This window comes from Scomber scombrus, chromosome 2, assembly GCF_963691925.1.
Source record: "Scomber scombrus chromosome 2, fScoSco1.1, whole genome shotgun sequence".
In the NCBI taxonomy this organism is placed as follows: domain Eukaryota; kingdom Metazoa; phylum Chordata; class Actinopteri; order Scombriformes; family Scombridae; genus Scomber; species Scomber scombrus.
In genome coordinates, this window is record NC_084971.1 from 22641776 (window position 1) to 22661022 (window position 19247).

The following is a 19247-nucleotide window of genomic DNA, read 5'->3' on the forward strand; positions in this document are numbered from 1 at the left end:
TTACTCTTAAGAACAACTAGCCAACTTAATTAGGTTAGTTTGAATAATCCAAAATGGTTGGTAATGAGAAGCTGACCTGTTTATTCTTAACAGGGTTAAATAAACACAAAATAGACAAAATAATAAATAGTCAATTAACCACACAAACTGAGTTGGCATCAGTGCTCTGCTCTTGAACAACAAGAGTGTAAACCAAGGCTTAAAAAGCCATCAGTGCAAACAATATTGTAAACTGTATTAAAAAAGCAAAACACACAAAAAAGCTGAGTAGAAAATAAATAGTGGGATGCTGGACAGGTCGCTAGGTGTGCTGAAAAACGCGGACCGGATTTAGGGGGAAAAGCTGAAAAAAACTGGAATGGATTACCTACATCGGTGCGCTGGAAAACACGGACCGGAGTTTTGAAAACAAACTGGATCGGGAGTCCGGATCGGGATTTTCCCGTGCAGGCCGATCCGATATTGATATGCATTTTTTGCTAATATCGGCGGCCGATCCGATCCAAATATCGGATCGGGACATCCCTAATTTCCACTGAACCTACCTGCAACTGTTGTAATTACATTTAAGTAAATTGTTGACATTACAGAGTTCTAGCACTGACCTGTCTCGGCTCCGCCGGGAGGGGAAAGCAGCATTGCAGCCAGCCACAGTGCACACATGCATCTCTTTGAGATGCACATTCTTGTAGTGCAGTTTCATGCTATAGGAGCTCTTGAAGCTCTTCTTACACACATAGCAGATCTTGGGATCCGGACTTGAGCGTGGGTCTCCCTCTGGTGATTGAGAAGAAGGGAATTTGGGTGGGCTGGCCCCATAGCCCATCGAAGAGATGAAGCTCTCATGCAGAGCGGCCATGCTTGCAGCAGCAGCAGCTGCCGCTGCCATGCCTCCATTGTAGAGACCATACTGGCTCATGCAAAACATGTCATAAGTAGGATCGTTGAGTTCTTCCTTGATCTTGATAGGAGGCTGATGAGGGGAGGGTGAAGAATGGCCCTTGCCATCCATTTCCTTTCTCAAATGGCCTTCCTCACCACCCTCATCGTCCTGTTCCTTGTCCAGACCCCTTCCACCCCTACTGTGTTTTTGCTGTTCCTCCACATCCATCAGCTCATCACGATAAAACATCTTGGAATCAGAGGTTTCAGACTCATTCTCAAAGTCTCTCTCGTGGTCCTGATCCTCAGAGGTGAAGCTGTCCATGCAACGTAGCTCACTTGAGCCTTGAAGATCATTTCCACCCCTGCTGTCACTTCCAGTCCCCTCCCGGCATTCATCTTCACTTTGTCTCATCATGCCTCTAAGAGCTATGCCAGGACTCATCTCGTCCTGGGAAGGGGATTGCTGCCCACTACCACCACTGTGGTTCCCAGTACCACTGCCACTGTTGTTGTTGCTGTTACAGTTTCCATTCATTTTGACATTGTTGTGAAGAAGTGATGAATGGTGATGGTGGTGATTGTGGTGGATGTTATCATCACTTTCCTCATCTTTGTCATCGTATTCATCTGCCACATCAATCACTTCCTTCTCAATCTTCACTGGCATGCTAGATTTACGAGGCTTCTTTTTGGGCGTGGGGTCACTGCTGCCAGTGGTGGGGTCATGATTAGAATTAGGTAGAGTTAAGCGGTGGGACATGAGTCCTGCCTCTGACATGTGAACATTATTGTGTGAAGCCACTGCAGCAGCCAACATCTGCTGTTGCTGGTCCATCAGGCTGGTACTGTTGGTGGTAGTTGGCAGAATCGGACTGGTGGGCAGAGACACTGGAGGACTAACAAGGTCTGCAGGGGACAGTAGTGTACGGTAAAATGGGGGCACTGGTTGGACTGGCTGCACTGACTTCAGGGAAGGGAACACCAGCGGGCTTTGCAGAGGTGACTGGAGCATAGGGTCTATCGGTGGGGTTGTGAAGCCCAGCGGTGGCCTTCCAGGGCTGGTGAGTGTGAAACCACCATTCTTGGTGCTGGAGATGACAGGTGTGCCAGTGTTTGAAGTGGCACGGATGAGGTCCTTGTCACGGTTATTGCGCAGCATGGGCATGTGCAACCTTGGATTGGGATTGGCACTGTGGCGGTTGCGGCTGCGTAGTGAGCTGAAGACCATGTTGCAGCCTTCAATGGTGCAACGGTGTTTAATCTTCAAGTGTACAGCATTATAATGTATCTTAAGTGTACCTTTGTCATAAAAGGTTTTGCCACAAGAGTTGCAGCACACACGGCCCTTGCGTGAGGTGGATCCCATGCGACGCATGCGATGCATCTTGGAAGCAAAAGAGGGGTGGGAGATGGTTTTAGAATGCTCTTCTTTTACAAAGTGGTGTTGTACTTGGTGGTCACTCAAGCTGTTGGGTTGCTGAGAATGATTTTGGGACTGCTGTTGGCCCTGCTGCTGGAGCTGTGTCTGCTGTTGCTGCTGTTGTTGAGCCTGCTGGGTGGAAGGAGATGGTGAGATGGGGGATGCCCTGTTGTTGGGCTCTGTCTTGGGTTCAATGTTGTTCATGACTCCTAGAGCTCCACGGCTAGGGCTCTGGCCTGTGCGGAAGGGTGACAGGGACACTTCTGATTCACTGGTCTCCACCTGTTCAACTTGGTTGGGCAGGCTGGGCTCCCGGAGCCGGAGGGTAGATTGCTCCATAGGCAAGCCATTGGGGGGCAAGCCGAGCATTGGGGCAGAGACTGGGTTGATGTACTGGAAGGGTAGAAGGAAGGCAAGGCTATTGGGGATATTCTCAAAATGGTGAATGCTGGATGGGCTACTGTTTTCCAGATGTGTTAGGAGCCCTGGGCTGCGGGTCCTGTTGTTGCTTTCTATGAATGTCCTAATCCCGGAGTCTGTCTTGGAGGAGGGAACTGTAACTGCCTGACCTTCCTTCTCCTGAATGGCCATCAGCTCCACAATGGACTTGGTCTCACCAAAGCGCAGGAACTGCTGCAGGGTGATGATCTCCTCTTCTCGGGACATGATGGACCAGCGGTCCAGCACCTTGCCTGCAGCATCCTACATGCCCCAGAAGAGACAAGAAAGAAGACAAAAATACAAACCATTATTGATTGTGCATAATCAGTATGGTCAAAGGAGAAGATAGAGCAGGGGTTAGTTTGTAAGGGCAAGCTTTTCTGCTCATGAAATTCAGAGGCCCCTGGAGCAACAAGCAACTAACATAGCTTTGTTAAATATCTCCCCCTTCCACTGTCCCTTTTTCCTATCCAATGTTTTACTCATTCATTTTTTCTATAAATCAGCGCTGTCAGTCATTAATGACATAGTGATGAGAATAGGCAAAAATTTAATTGAGTCTCAAGCAAAAAAAATCAAAAGCACTGAGGTAGGGATGTTAATCTGCTGAAAAAACTGCTTTGAAAAAGATGAAAACTCTAGCTGTGTCTCCCTCTGTACACAAACTGTACCTAGGGATATTTATAAAATTGTGTGAGCCAGAGAAAAATGACTAACAGAAATAATAGAATAATTAATGCTAGCCACTAATCGCACATAGGTTGGCATTTTTCCAGTGTGTTCTTCATCATATCTCTAAGGCAGTGAAATGCTTGAGGGAGGATGGGACTGGTACTCTGTGTATCAAGGAATGGCTTTGGACATTCAAAGAGAAAAACGCATGTTTATTTAAGGTTATGTTCGAGGATGCCTTTACAGTGGCATTTAGCTTGTGTTCTTTACATTGGCTAGGCTGTATATTTATCATGATTTTTTAAGTAAAGTTTAAGATGTGTGTATCCTATTTCACCTTAATGGTGAAATACTGAAATACTGGTTATAAATAAACATGACACCTAGGAAATTGTCAACTGCATCTTCAGTACACCACGGCTACGTCTAAAAAGAGGTAGAATTGTAAAATACACAAATTTTAAGTATCGATAATTTACATAATCTTGGGCCATTCAAATGCATTTTGGCTTGGGAATGGTGAGAAACAAATGTCTATCGTTAGAGATCAGAATTTCTCAGATGGGACTTGGAGGTTATTCCAAATAGACTTTACTTGGCTGGTGTCTTTCGTGTGTGCTAGAAATGGCTGAGAAATAAAAGCTGAGCCTTCGTGCAAATGTACACATTGTCAAACATCAAGAGATAAGAGACAAGGGATTCTAGGAGAGTACTGGCAAAGCCTGTGCATTTGATTTGTGGTTGAGTTACCAGATTTGAGGCAATGAATGTTCGAACCTTTGCTTTTGTCCTCATGTATAAATCCACATCTCCTTCTGCTTCACATAAGTCGTAACAAAATTATACTCATACTGTAACTACTGCCACTGCTGTTGTTATATAAGAGGGTATGGGTATTTGTGTGAACAAGATATCAACAAGAGAGAGACAGAGAGACAGTGGTAATGGTACAGTTCACACACAGGTTCCTAGGGGACCAGACGCAAGTGACATCAAGGGAGTAACGCAAGCGATGACAATTAGTCACAGTGAAATGGTAACATTTCTTATGTGCTAGCTGCTGGCATCTATAAAAGATAAATGGCAACTCTGTTCAATAAAAAGCTGTAAAACCCAACATCACAAAGCACAAAGGGCCTGTAAGGAGAAAACAGAAGATAAATGTTTAAAGACAGACAGCGAAAGAGAGAGAGAGAGAGAGAGAACAGGAGAGACACAGAGGAAGAAGAGCAGAAAAACAGAAAATAAAAGTGTTATTGGTTTCATATCATGCCCTCAGATATACTGGAGAAATGGATTCTTCTGAGACGAAACATCAATAGTCTCTGGGGTATTTGTTGTTAAATATACATTAAAAAACATTTTACACTTTCATTCTGTGTGCGCTCTGGAGTTTTTGCCTGGAGGTATGACTTTAAATTCTAGCCTGGGCACTATTATTTCATACTGCATGGCCATCTGGGCATTAGTACTTCCATTTGATTTAACTGAAACAAAAAATGAAAGCAAATTAGAAAGTGAATCTTTAAATAGATCTACAACTAGAACGTCTCTTAAGAAATTGTAGTTCTAAGAAGTGGACCAGTCTTTTAATATTTTCTAGTGACAAAACAGGTTCATTTGTGAGTGCCAAGCTTGTAAATGCAATAAGGTAGCCCAAAATTATAACTTTGATTAGAAGCATGAAAAAGAAATACAAATACCATATGTGTATTATTCCTGTGAATAATGTCTCTGTTTCGTGAAAAATAAATAGCAATCAAGAGTACTTAATGTACATTTTCTAAACGTCCCACTTTGATGTTAGCTCTTTAAACTGAAATAAAACAGAAATAAATAAAATGTATAAGAACAAGAAGCTCTCAAAAGGGGTGTAATTTCAATTTGAGCACCATTATTAAATGCCAGGTATTAGTGTCAACCTTTGCGGTAATATAAAATACAACTTTGAAAATTTTTACCCATCCACAAGACCAAAGTCGCTCTCCAAACCAACACCCAGTTATCCAGCCCTGTCTCAATCACTGACTGAGTCAAACAGGGTTAAGACATTTATTTCATCCTCCATTAGTCCTACCCTGCCTTCACTTCCCCACTCATGAAGTCAAACAAAAGCCAAAACGCAATGACACAGGCCAAGCTGCAACCCATTAGTGTTAGGAAGGGCCAGCCAGCTGTCAGAACATGTCAGCAGTTCTGCTATGCAATGGACCCTGTCTGAGAGGAGGCTATCCAAGCACTCGTTCACTGGTCAATTGAGTTTTGGAGGCCAATCAACAAGCATTTGGGCTGGGGTCATGATTGGAGCAGAGAGTCAACCTAAATGTAAAAAAGCAGTCTAGAAAAGGATGTGAGGGGACAAACAAGATTCAGTCCATGTGGAGACCACTGCTGTTTTCTATGTCAAGCAGTTTTTTTAATACATGGCTGTTTCTTAAAAGCCATTGCAGTACCTCATGTATAACACTGTACTTTGGAACACAACACTTCATAATTGCAAGTTAAAATTCCAGACAATAATGTTTAATGAGGATAACCCTCATAAAAAGTATTAAATAATCAAAGGTGAGAAAAATATGCATGTATTAAATGAGGATGAGTATCTGAAGTATGTATTGACCCACATTTGCAGACAAACACAGGCCCCTGTAGTCCTTACTACAGTATGTCTCACAATTCCACTCCCCTGCATTAGCCTTGTGATGCTGTGAGAGAAACAAATATGCCATTAGAAGCACTTTTACAAGTAGGCACTCATCTTCCAATTAGCTTAATGTGGCCCTCTTTCCCCTATATTTTCCAGGCGTGCCCCACCTCTTCTTGTACACTCCCTCCAGTAAAATCTCATTAATCCACCCCTCCCCCATCTCCCCCAGTGCTATGACATATTAGTCTGTCATTATGCATCCCAGAGTCCTTTAAACAATACAGCTAAACCTCTGTTTGCCAGGTTAATGACTATTAGTCAATAATTACAGCAAAGAGATGATGGGGTACCCACTTTATCTGGTGGACAGCCTGCTGCTGTTAGTTTATTTTATCTGCCTTCCTACATGTCTCTCAGAATTAATCTAGCAAAGGCTGTATTCTTTCGTCTCTCTGCTGCTGCAGTGCATTCTTAATTCATTCATTTGTCTCTAATACTGTGGTGGTGCTGGATGCTGTGTAGTGGGTGTGAAGTGGGGTATCCACCTTGCAAATTGCTGACAATGAGAATGAGCGAATGATGGCCTTGTCATGGGCCAGGGCACAACTGTCAGTTAAAACAAATCAGGCAATTATGCAATTAGCAGGTTATGTGCCATGCTGTATTAAGAGCCTGGGTGTGCAGCGTTGTTAGGTTGCATAGTGTGCATTAGGGATTAACAGCATAACATGTGTATGCTCATCTCTAATCATCACCATCATACTCAGTGACTGAGTGTATTGGCAAGCAATGGAGATAGATGCCACGCTAGGCACATAACAAAAAGAGAAAATGTTAGCTATTGATGCAAGATCTCTGACCTTTATCAATAAGTGTCTCTTCTATTTACATGTTCTTGTTAATATGCCAAATAAAATGTGTTATGCAAAATATGTACAATACAAAGTGTAGGATGACAGCTACAATGATTCCACATTATCATAAGGGCAGTTCAACAGATCACAAGACAGTATCACTTGCAAAGGGGTGGATCAGTTCTCACAATGGCAAAGTGAACCATGGGAACCACATTGATTCACCAATCACCTTGCAGTGAATGCGATCTCCACCTAGCCTCAAGGGAATCCCCATTGATCTTCAGTCCTGCTTTCAGATCCAGTTCCTTAAAAAAACTGCTGTATCCCTGTGTTCGCCACATCAAGGGAGGTTAAGCAGAAGTTCCTTGTGATCAGAGAAGGTCTTGAACCTTGGTTCTTCCTTTTCCATATTCTGTTTCTCTCCCCACCCCATCTTCGGCTGTATGAATAATGCAGAGGATCTAGTGGCGAGAGGTGCCACGGGAGATGGGTTCACGTAAAGCCCACTGCCTGGAGCCATCACATCAGAGGGCAAGAGCTCCCAAGACAGAGACTGCTCGCCCATTGGCTCCCCAGTGGCAGGTCAGAGGTCGTGTGTGAACAACCAGCTCTACTTCTTCCCCTGTGATGGACCATGGGGAAATCAGTAGCTACGTCCAGACGTGGGTGGAGGACATTTGTAAGAATCATAGAGGTTGAAATTTGCACTCTGTGATCACGATAAACTCCTCATTTATGATCTACACATCAAAAGAATTTATTTTTGGATGTGACCCAACAGCTTGTGTCTCTGTATTGGATCGTTGAGGCTTTACTCATGAATCATTACCTACAGCAAGATCACAATGAATATGGTTTCATAATCAACAATGCAGCAGTAAAAACATCAAAGACAGATACAACAGCTTCCCACTGGACCAATCCATAATAATTCTGTCACCTTCTGCTTTCCAGGATGTGATTACACAAAACCTTTTGAATCATATGTAGGAGGGGCAAAGAAAATCTGTAGTAGATTACAGTATTCTGTGATTTACAACTGTCTTCCAAAATCAGATTGCAAGAAAAAAATTACAAATAGCAGCCAAACAATTCAACTCTTTTTTTTCTTCTTAAACTTTCCCACTCTATCTCTCTGGGATATTCTGCAGAGTATTGTGCAAAGAATAGCAGACTGGTGTCAGCAGACAGTCTTGATGCCTCAAAAAGAGTGGTCTGGTTTTAATGAGTGACAATTTGCAGTTACAATTTGGTGGGGAATGACGTACAGTAGATAAAACAGCTGCTGAAAATGGTATACTGTAGTATCTCACAGCCCCTTATGCTAATTTTTTTGCTTTTGTTCATTTGTGCATCCCAGAAGCACCAACAAATATGGCAAATACAATCTCAACAATCTTTACTTACACACCAAAGTCTTTGTAAGGTTCTGGTACTAATGGCAGAATACAGACAGGATAAATAGTAAAAAGTACCACACACTCGGCTCCATTTTCAATTATTTTAATCACCAACATTTCAATAAAGTCTTCATCAGGGTCTGTTGCCACATAGACACAAAAGCTACATTTGCTAAAGCCTGTGTTCCATATAATGGTATTGTCTTTAAAAGAAAGCTGACATGAAAATGCAGGTGATTCAATAAAGTCTAGACAGGACCCTCAGCACCAGTTCATATTCCTGATTAGAATTTGGAACAGATCTATCCGTGCTTCATTTCTACTTTATCATTTAATTAACAACCATGCAAAGGGCATTGTCTTGGTCAATATTATGCTCATCAGTGCCAGAGATTTGAGTTTGCTGGCCTTCGGTGTAAGTAAATCTGAGGAGGCTATAGGGCTATTTCACTGGGCTAGACACACTGATCAACAGACAGGCTGCAAGATACCCTACCTTCACCTCTCAACCTGATTTAACTCATGGCTTTGGTTAAAAATTCATGACACTGTGTTAGTTGTTGCTAAGGGCACACTAATCGACTGGAGTGAGATTTATAGTGCAGTCCAGACTGTGAGAATGGGGAGGGATCGAGGAGGTTATTATAGAGGACTTTACCACAGATGGGTGAGTCACAATCTGGCACATCCCAGTTTCCAGGTGGCCTTTAGTAAACAGTTTCTGTTTCTTCTCCCACTGAGTTGTCTTTTTTCATTATCTGTTTTTGAGAACAAACCCGTCATTTAAAAAAAAAAAAAAAAGGTTGTCTAACCTCTGATTCATCCAACCCCCCTGACCTCCACCACTACCATCACCACCCTTTTTGTTTTAAAGCTGTCCCTCAGCATCTTTAAAAAGTGGAAAGGACAGTCTTTGGCCACAACCCAGCAGAGGTGCAGATGGGGCGGCACATGGAAACCATTTCAGGCCCCGGTGTAATGAAGAGCAAAGTCGACTGTTCTCTGAGTTCAGAACCTCTGAAGAACCACCTCGCAGCACTTACATGTGAGGAGTGTCTGGGTCTGAACTGATGTATTGATTCCCTGTCTCTTCACAAAGCATACAAAATAACGTTGGCTTGCCTCACCCAACTGTGCTAAGGAACCATAGCCATGGTCAGTGTATAAAACTCAGCGGACCTAGCACTAAGCTAGAGGGGATGCCTCAGAGAAGAGGGGTGGAGTGATAGAAGCAGCGAGGGAATGCCTGATGGTTCACATTAATTGAGGATGATTCGTGTGATCTGCTGGGTCTGGATGTAGCAGCCAGGTCTGTCGTGGGCCTGGGAGACAGATGTGGGGGCCGCTGTGCTCCCTCCAGGGCCAATAGAGAGCAGTGAGGCGGCTGAGGAATGGTCTGTCTGTCCAATGTGTGTATTGGTAGAGATGCAGGGGGGAGGGGGGTGGTGGGGCTGACAACCTGCTTTTCTCTCTCGCTTATATCACATCTCCTTTGTCTTGATTACTATTTTGGCAGGAGGCCGTTGCAGAAAAGGTGCATTAACATATGCTCACAATTTGCTCTTTGGCCAAGTAGTTGCATGTTTGTACTGTGTCTTGATGTATCAGACATTTCTGTTCCTCTTTGGTGTAATACCCGCCCCTTATCACATTATATCCCCAGGCTAGTAATGGGTAGTAAAACACAGTCTTTGTTGAGCTGCAGTGCCAAAAAAAAAAATTAAACACAGAAACTAATATATGTATACATTTCTGTTTGCTACCAATGAAACCTATACACAAGATCTCAGTTGAAATTCAATATGTGACAAGTTGTTTGTGACTATATTGTGCATAAAAGTCCAAAACTTGCAGCCCTAGTTGCAAAAATGTATTCATTTTCCTCTGTACTACCTGGAGTGTAACAGTGATCTACACACAATCAAAATAATCCACACATCACTTTCACGCTGCTGTGTAAAAGGAAATAAATGTGAATGGATAATGGATTGTAGTCCAGGTAAAACTCCCCAAGTCATTTTGTTTTGGTCTAGATGGGAACAGATAGAGGTGTCTGTAACATCCAGACACACTGCATTAGAGGAGCTTTTCAGCTTTCTCCTGTGCTTTTGCTATGGAGCATGCAGGAGGAAAGAGAATAAGCTAATGGACTCTTTACTTAATGTGATCAGAGCCATTATTGACATGCTGCCAGGAAGATGCAAGACCATTAACTCAAGTCTCTCTCTCTGGTACCTTCCCTCCACCCCACTCTTTTACCCGACTGTATTTCACTGCCTGCCTGACTCACATACGAGGGAAAGGCCACCAGGGGTCTGAGTCTGGGTGCCCCAAAGGAGTCTGTGTCTGTCATGTTAACCCTAAGAGACCCACTATACACCCATTCTTGTCTTTTATAAAGGGGGACAGGGGATATTCATGGGGACATAGCAGGCCAACAGCATATGCCACATAGAAGTGAAATCATTAATAAAAGTGAAAGATTAATTTGAGATGCAGCTCAGCACCGTATGTCAAGATTTTCTAGTCATAAATCTGTAATAAACATTGATCTTTGGTTAGGCGCCTATTGAAATTTTGAAAGTTTAGAGTCAATAGGGGCTTTGAACATGATGATGAAAGTACATGATGTCCATTCCCATGCTCAATTATGTCTCACAAGTTTTTGCACCAATTTTTGGCTATATCATTTCTTACACAGATTTGTTGCAAAATGTAGCTATTTTTGACTATTCGAGAACTGATCAAAAATCCCTCCAAAATACCAAATTAAGACAACAAGGCTTTGAGGAACACCGTAGGAAAATTCATACTGTGATTTGGGGATTTCTGTAAGTAATTGCATTTTTCGGTGATGGGATGGCAAGCGCTTGTTCTGGAAATTGCTCTGAAACTCTCCCTTATTGTCAGTACACTGTACCTAGGAAAGCCATACAACCTCTGAATGCCCCAGGTCTCTAGTTTGTGGTTGTATGTGATTATCCTAGAGGTCACAATAAGTCATTTTATACAGTGAGGTAAAGTTTCAAATGGTGTCACTTTGATGAAATGGCTACTATGGGGACTGACATCATCACAAATGAAAGCAATTGGGCTCGTTAAATCCACAAGGATCTCAGCGTTCCAGTCATTCCCAATATATGCAATTCCAAGATTGTTTAAGGACTTAGTATGCAGAAATATTCAAATAAACCAATTTTTAGAATAGGCGAAAATGACTAATTTTACTATATGCAAAAAAACTTCATGGTTTTTGCCCAAAACTGCATTGTATTAGCATAAAACAGGCATGTTTGTTAAGGGGAGACTCATGGGTAGCCATAGAACCCATTTTTTATTCAGATATATTGAGGTGAGAGGTCAAAGGACCCCTTTTAAAATGGACATGCTATTTTACCCTCACCAAAAGTTAGCCTAACTTTGGAGCATTATTTAGCCCATTTTCTGACAAACTAGCATGGCATTGTTGATACCAGTATGTGCCTTAAGGTCATCTAGTTTCATCAGATATCAGTATGTTCACTCCAGCTTTAAGCCTGTTACAGCCTGCTACTGAGCCCGCTACAGTCTCTGAAAGACAGTAATGACAGCCAAGGGTCCAGACATGGCATTGGTCTCTGAGGGTTAACCTAGAATGCGCAATATAGACTGTTTGGCGAATTGGCAACAATGTGTTGCTCAGTACTTGGTAATTGTAAATCATTCATTATGGCAGTGTATTATGTTAACTTTTGTTTTTCGGAAATTACACGAGGAACAGATATATATCAATGAGTGCTGGACAGAGGCTATGCCCTGATGGTTTACTTGGCTCGGCAGCCTACCATGCAAATTTCAACATTGTGGGTTTTAAATCAGGCCTGTATTACTCTGTTACATGTTTTCACTTTAATTTTTTTTCGGTTTATTGAAACTTTGAGCTGTCTAAAAAGGCAGAAGTGCCTACAATTAATCTTTTGACAAAACACGTTTTTTTGAAAACAAGTGGTACTTTTGGCAGTGGCATGTGCATATTTTAGCAAGTGAGAAAATTAAGTCCTTGCATTTCTAACGTCTTAAGTAAGATACAGAATCATATTTAAGGTACAAATTGATACAGTATACTTTAATAAAGGCACAAAATAAAATACAACAAATTAACCATGCTTCCATTTTAGGTCCTTTGTTTTAGCAAGATGCTTTTCATTTATGTTTTACAAAAAGTCACAAATAAAAAGATAAGAGGGCAGTATTTCTGAAAGGATGGTGACAGAAATTTATATATATTTTTTTTTTCAAGTAAAATTTTGATATATTTCAAAATACAGGCTACAATAAAGTTTGAAAGTAAATGCAGTAAGCATAATTATTAACTGTATTTGTAAGCAAGTGAAATACATACAATTGTGGTTAGGGCCCCAATTTCTTCCAAGTGTAGCTTGGCATCTCATAAAAAATATTATTCTAGAGAGAAAAAGATGTGGTTTCTTTGTACGTATCGGACAAGGAAGAAAGGTGTCTTTATGATGAGGCTGTAAATTACTGGGCACCCATCGCTGGATTATACATGAAAGAAGTGCACATTGTGTGTGCGAAGAATATTGTTATTTTATCAAAGTGAAATAGTGCACTGAGTTGGTAAAATGGTCCCAAATTACAAACAGTGCAGTCTCCCTGCTTTTAAACTGCCTCACTGGAATTGTTGCCTGGCATGTAAGTTGGCTCATTCATCTTGGAGGCGGAGGGTGCCAGTGTAGCTGCAGTGTAATTTACACTACCCCAACCTATGTGCCAGAACACATCTATCCCTGTGGCCCAGGGGCTCACATCGCCAGCGGCCCAGAGGATGTACGTGTTTATGTGTGTGTGTGAGTGAATGTGTGCGTCTGTGATCATGTGGGTACAACAGGAAGTGGTGCTCGCGTCTCTCGGGGCACGGTTCCAGGTCCCTGGGCCTGTCTACTGTCATAAGTTCCAGAATGGTGATTACTTACTGCAAAAATAAACACCATTACCATCTGGTGCTGCCTCTTTGTGCTGTAACTTATACACCAAGAAAAGCTCTAGACCATCAAAACACACAGAATGAAGAACAATAACAGAAAAAAAAATCTAATCTGCACTGTAAAATTTTAATATGCTTTTTTGTACATCCCTGTACATCTTCAGCAACTCAGTTGAATATCTTTTAATTGTGCATGCTGAGTAAATTGTTAAAATGAATCAGAAGTCATGCTCATAACATGGCAAATAAAACAAATTCTTGATCTATATGCGGGGGCAGATCATGAAGAACAAAAGGCTTACTGGGACGTATGGTGAGAAAGGTTGGATGATGGGGGTCATTCAAGACCGTTGAGGCCTTGCAGAGCCAGCAGATGTTTGATTCATCCGCGGCACATCTGGTCCTCAACACACTCAATCCATTTCACTCGACTTCTCCCTTTTTAGATTTTCATTGTTCCTCACGGTCCACTAAACTCCGCATTCTCCCTTGTGGCCCACAATATTCAGTCACCATCATTCATTCTACCCACTTAGTATTTTTTAACATATAGGGTGTTGTTTTTAAAAAGATATAAATATTTGTCCCTTGTCACACATCTGTATTTTATACCCCTCCAGCTGCTAAGAGGTTCCTTCATCAAACAGGTTAAAATATGTAATACCCAGCAAGGAACTCCAAATGCAGTGGCACTATGCAAGGAAATTAAAGCTGTCATTCTCATTGTAGTGGGCCCTGGGAGGGTAATACAGCTTCATTGTTTCTTTTATTGTTGGAAACAGAGAGGGGTGTGTACTGCACAGGTTTCTGAATTCTGGACTGCGACGTGACGAGAGGACTGTCAACTCCCTGTAACTCGCCATGCAACTTCCTTTAATAAATGTCAACTCTGTGACCCAGCAGCATATCCCAGGCAGGCTGGGTGGCCGTGTCAGCAGGCCGGTGGGCCACACAATGTCTGGGCTTGGCCTCGGTGACATGGGGAAGTGGAGCGAACTCCTGCTCTGTTTGTTCAGATAGGGAATGCAGGGCCACCTGGAGGCTCAGGTCCAGGATCACCAGACGAAAACATAATCTGCACGTGTACAATGGAGTTTGTGAGGAATTTGTCTACAAAAAGAGTATGTGATAATACATTCAAAATGAAATGCTTAGCTAAATCTGAGTGCAAATTGAATGTGTCCATGCCGCATTTGTGCATGCTGATGACACTTAGGCATGTCTTGATTTAAGCCTACATGTAATGCAATTTCCCTGTGTTTGGGTCTGACCTGGTCTGGCAGTGCTGTGCAATGCAATGCTATTGATCCCTATAGCCTTGTGGTCTGCAAGGTTCCTGTCAGTAAATGCAATGAGCCGGAGGACCTTCCATTCCCCCTCTCTTCCCCATGTAACACTACAAGTTAAACAGCCATCACAGAAACTCAATACAGGCAGACTGGGCCCTCATCGTAAGCTAGCAGCAGCAGTGCCCTACAATGTCCCGTGAGGCTTCTGCTAAGTCAATTTCATGTCATCGTAGCATCTCACCTCGTGGACCTGTTGCCAGCCTAATATGTCGCGCTAATATGTCTCTCCATATGAATTACAAGGCTGGGAAAGGAACCCAGATGCAATAAGTATGGATTAGCTAATGTCCAGGTTCTGTCTGCATCTTGTTAAGCTGGGAGGGGGGAGCTAGCGATAGTAATAGCCTCTAACAGGGTGTCTGGCTGTGGCTTGTAGGTGAGATGGGGGCATACAGGCTTCTGGGATTTCTAAGGAGCTCTGGGAAATAAACTTTCCTCTCCGCTGCAGAAGAAAAGAGGAAGGGGTGAGAGAGATAACATTGAGAAAATGATTAGAGAAGAACGAGAGAGATGGAAGGAGTGTGATGGGCTGTTAATGCTTTTTTTTTTACTATTGATCAACCTGGAGGGCTAGATGTGTTTGGGTTAGAGGTCTTAAAGCTCCTATACCTTTTCTGCTGTGTGTCTGTGTGTTAATGCGTGAACCCATTGATTTGTATTGTACTTGTATAGTTGCCCTGTGTGTAGGCCAAAGCGCCTTACAGAGGAAGAGTGGGATGGGAGCAGTGCTCAGAAACAGAAGAAAACAAAAAGGTAAGAGAAGGGGTGAGCTTGTGGTCAAACGGGGGCGTAATTAGAAACAATGTTACCACTAAACTCTTTATATTGATCAGGGATAATTCACACACACCATATCTTCCCCTCAACCAATGTGCCTAGGTGCTTTAATAATTCATGTTTTTATTGACAAGCACATGTGTGGCAGATTTAATGCTACTTTTAAGAACTTAGTTATATATATGAGAATTTATACTGGAAACATACTTGATTGATGGCAGTATTTGATAATCTTTTTTTTTATAATTATTTTTTATTGAGTGAATATGGATCAATTACAGTCATCCCCACATCATCCTCATAAACAATATTCATTCCCAATCCACCCCAAAACCCAAGGTCACCCTGCTCCCATCCCTTCTTCCCAACCCTCAAACCCACCCCACCTCACATATTCCCATACATATAAGCCTACCCACACCCACGCGAACAGACTAACGTAGAATTAAATTACAATGAAACAACAATCAACAATACAGAACAACAAGCAACAATACAGATATAGTATTTGATAATCAATAACTGGCAATGCTGGGAAATGATTCCTCTTATTCATTATCCTGTTTTCATTGCTTTATGTACGCAGGAATATCAGAGAAAATGTTGGATTAGTGTTTTGTGTAGTTGTTTTTCCAAAATGTAAAATAAATAAATAAATAAATATTGGAACTTGGAATATATCGGATATATTTTATGATTAAAATGTATGTAATTTTTCTCCTAAGCGGTAGACACTTGCTATGTTAGTTAAGAAGGAGTTCATTAAGAAATGTTGGCTTGTACTTGTAAAAAAACAAAATTGAGACTTTTTTTAATTTATTTTTTATCTGTGCTCACAACATATACGGTGTGAGTAGATGTAAACATTCTTGTCAGACAGGTATACCCAACAAACATGTTTTGTTTGGGGTTTTTTTGAATATAAATGAAAACACACACACACACACACACACACACACACACACACACACACACACACACACACACACACACACACACACACACACACACACACACATATATACACAGAGGCCATGCTTGCCATTGGCATCCCTGCAGGGTGCAGATGTGGCGCATGTGCCAGGGGCCTGCTGAGTGAGTAGGCCACTGTGCCCCTAGTTCAGTGCTGGGCACTACGCTGAGCTGCTTTGATGTATGTGTGTGTGTGTGTGTGTGCAGGGGGAGGTCGGTGAAACAGCAGAGGGACTGTGTAATCCTCTGACATGCCTGTGGAAAAATACAAGGATCCCTCTGACAGTGGCTGAAGTAAAGGCTCAGAGGGCCAGTTAGTTAGTGTCCACAGGTTCACACATACAGGACTGACTGCAGGCTGTGTGGCGACACATAAATACACACCACACATACAAGTCATGCACTGACACACGATTTAGGTGCATTGCAATGTTGAGAGTCAGTCTCCCGAGTGAGGTTTCTGGCTTGGTGACACTAATTCTTAAAAGACTATGTCACTGGCAAGACTATGGTCTAGCCATGTAAGGTGCAGTCCTGAGCAAAAATGGCAGGCTGCATTGCTAAAGGCCCTACTCATACACACACACACACACACACACACACACACACACACACACACAGGCGGTTACATTAACAAAAACAATTTGGTTTTGCCATTGGAATGCAGGAGGACAGGCGAAGAGTTTTGGCTCTGCCCTCTCTATACTTTGCATAATTGCATCTTACATTTCCTTTAGACTGAAGGGATGTTGAATCCTAAACAGTGATGGGAACGGAGTCTGTTGATCATTATGTTTTGGCAGAGTTACCTGCTGCCATATGTGAGAGAGGTAGCAGTACAAATATGTGTGTGTACTGTATGTCTGTGCATGTGTGTGTGTGTGAATGTCTTCATCTCTACAGTATGTAGCCTCTTGAGAAAAAAACAGGGCAAATAAAAGGACATTAAGCATTTGAATTAGCCACAGGTCTAATGTGAGCTCTGTGAAACAATAAGCAACAAAACAATAGTAGACATTTCATCTTCTTATTGTCTAATCGCCCATCTGACTTCTTGTATATTTCCCCTCTTAACCCTTGAGATACTCGCTAATGGCCCTCACAATGGAATTATTTACTCCCCTTGGCAGGGGGGCGAATGGGTCAAATTGTGTGTGTGTGTTTGTTTGTGTGTGTGTGTGTGTGTGTGTGTGTGTGTGTGTGTGTGTGTGTGTGTGTGTGTGTGTGTGTGTGTGTGTGTGTGTGTGTGTGAGTGTGTGTGTGTGTGTGTGTGTGAGAGTGAGGGAGTGCGCACTTGTGCCCCTTGTAGTCAGAGTGAATGAAAGGGAATGATGGAATCATTGAAGCACACTGTGACTGAGAATACGAGAAAGGAGATAGGGACTGAAGGAGGAGTACTGAGTAGTGCTTGCTAAAGTGAAAAATCATGCCATGGTGCAGAGGGGCCCGGTTTTGTCCACTGGGAGAAGTGACTACATCTATGCTGGCACTCAAGTGCTCTTAAATACCCTCTCTTTCGCTCTCCATCTCCCCCCTGCTTCCTTCTATCTATACCCCCCCCCCCACCTCTCTCCGTCCCTCTCATTCTTTCTTCCCCAGTACTCCCTAGGTCCAGTCCAGGTACAAATGGCAATTTGCTGTACAACTCCCACAACATGTTTGTGCCTGCAAGTGCTTGTCCCTAACAGCATGTAAAACAAAAAAAGAAAATTGGTCCTTTCTTTAGTAACAAATTGTTCCCTAGAATACAAAAGACCCTTGAATGGAGATGTCAAAGTGCTATTAGAAATGTCTACGCTGCAAGAGGCTGCACAGCTTCTTTGTCAATAGGCTTTAATTCGCCAAGGAGGAGCTGGGAATAGTCGTGTGTGTGTGTGTGTGTGTGTGTGTGTGTGTGTGTGTGTGTGTGTGTGTGTAGTGATTCAACTTGGCAATCAGTCAATCTTCATCTTACAAAGCATCTCAACACAGAGGTCAATCCATTAAAATATGAGGGAATTACATTAATTATATCATTGGTTAGTTTATTTTCAGCATCTTTTTTAAATTACTGATCCTATTTTAGTTTGTCAATAGGAATTGTTTTAAATGTTTTTTTTATTTATAGCAGTGCCACTATAAGTGACTGACAAGGAGGGGAAAAAAGCCTTGAAATGATCATTTCACAGTTTCGTATCTTGTTCATCCCTAATTGTGTCATGTTGAGACAAAACGCTCACTTCTTGATTTAGCGCGGCTAAATCAAGAGGTGAGCGCTATGGAGATGAAGACTCTCTGTGTAAAAGGAATCAACAGTGCTGCTAACTGTCACCTGCTGGGGTTAACCCTGCGGTTGCCAACACATCCAGAACATAGATGAAACACAGTAGCAGACAAGCCTTTCATTCTTACACCTACAGTTACAGCAGGCTTTCTGTCAGCAGCGCAAAATTGTGTGTGTGTGTTTGCACAGGAGTGCATGCATCATAGACATATTTCCCCCTCTAATTAGCACAAGGGAGTCCTGGGGGCAATCAGAGCTGAGGTTAATGAGAGGGAGGGGGAGAGAGCGGAAGAGAAGAGGTACGGGTGCGGCAAGTAAAGCGCACCATGCTGCACTGCTGCTACAGTATAATACACCCTTCTTATCACGCTGTCACCCTGAAGGGGCATCATCCTTACGGCACCCACATTGATGTTTGGGCCTGTGACATATCACAGCTCCTCTCTCTGCACACCGGTGATCCTTCTACCCTTTTTTTTTTGTCTCGTATTATCTCTCCCTTCACTCCCTTCACATCTCTTTCTCTCTGGAAGGCCCAGATGTGACAGCATGTTTCCCAAATCAGAGTCAATTGGTACAC

The 19247-nt window shown here is 42.5% G+C and overlaps 1 protein-coding gene across 1 annotated transcript in view; it reads right to left on the minus strand.

Annotated features, from left to right (window-relative positions):
• Positions 1-19247, minus strand: part of bnc2 (basonuclin zinc finger protein 2) — a 95539-nt gene that overhangs the window by 8376 nt on the left and 67916 nt on the right. The window contains exons 4-6 of the mRNA XM_062426077.1: positions 2435-3007; positions 1131-2308; positions 606-1079 (exon numbers count right to left, since the gene is read on the minus strand). Of these exons, the coding sequence (XP_062282061.1) occupies positions 606-1079; positions 1131-2308; positions 2435-3007 (2225 nt within the window). The remainder of the gene's footprint in view (positions 1-605; positions 1080-1130; positions 2309-2434; positions 3008-19247) is intronic.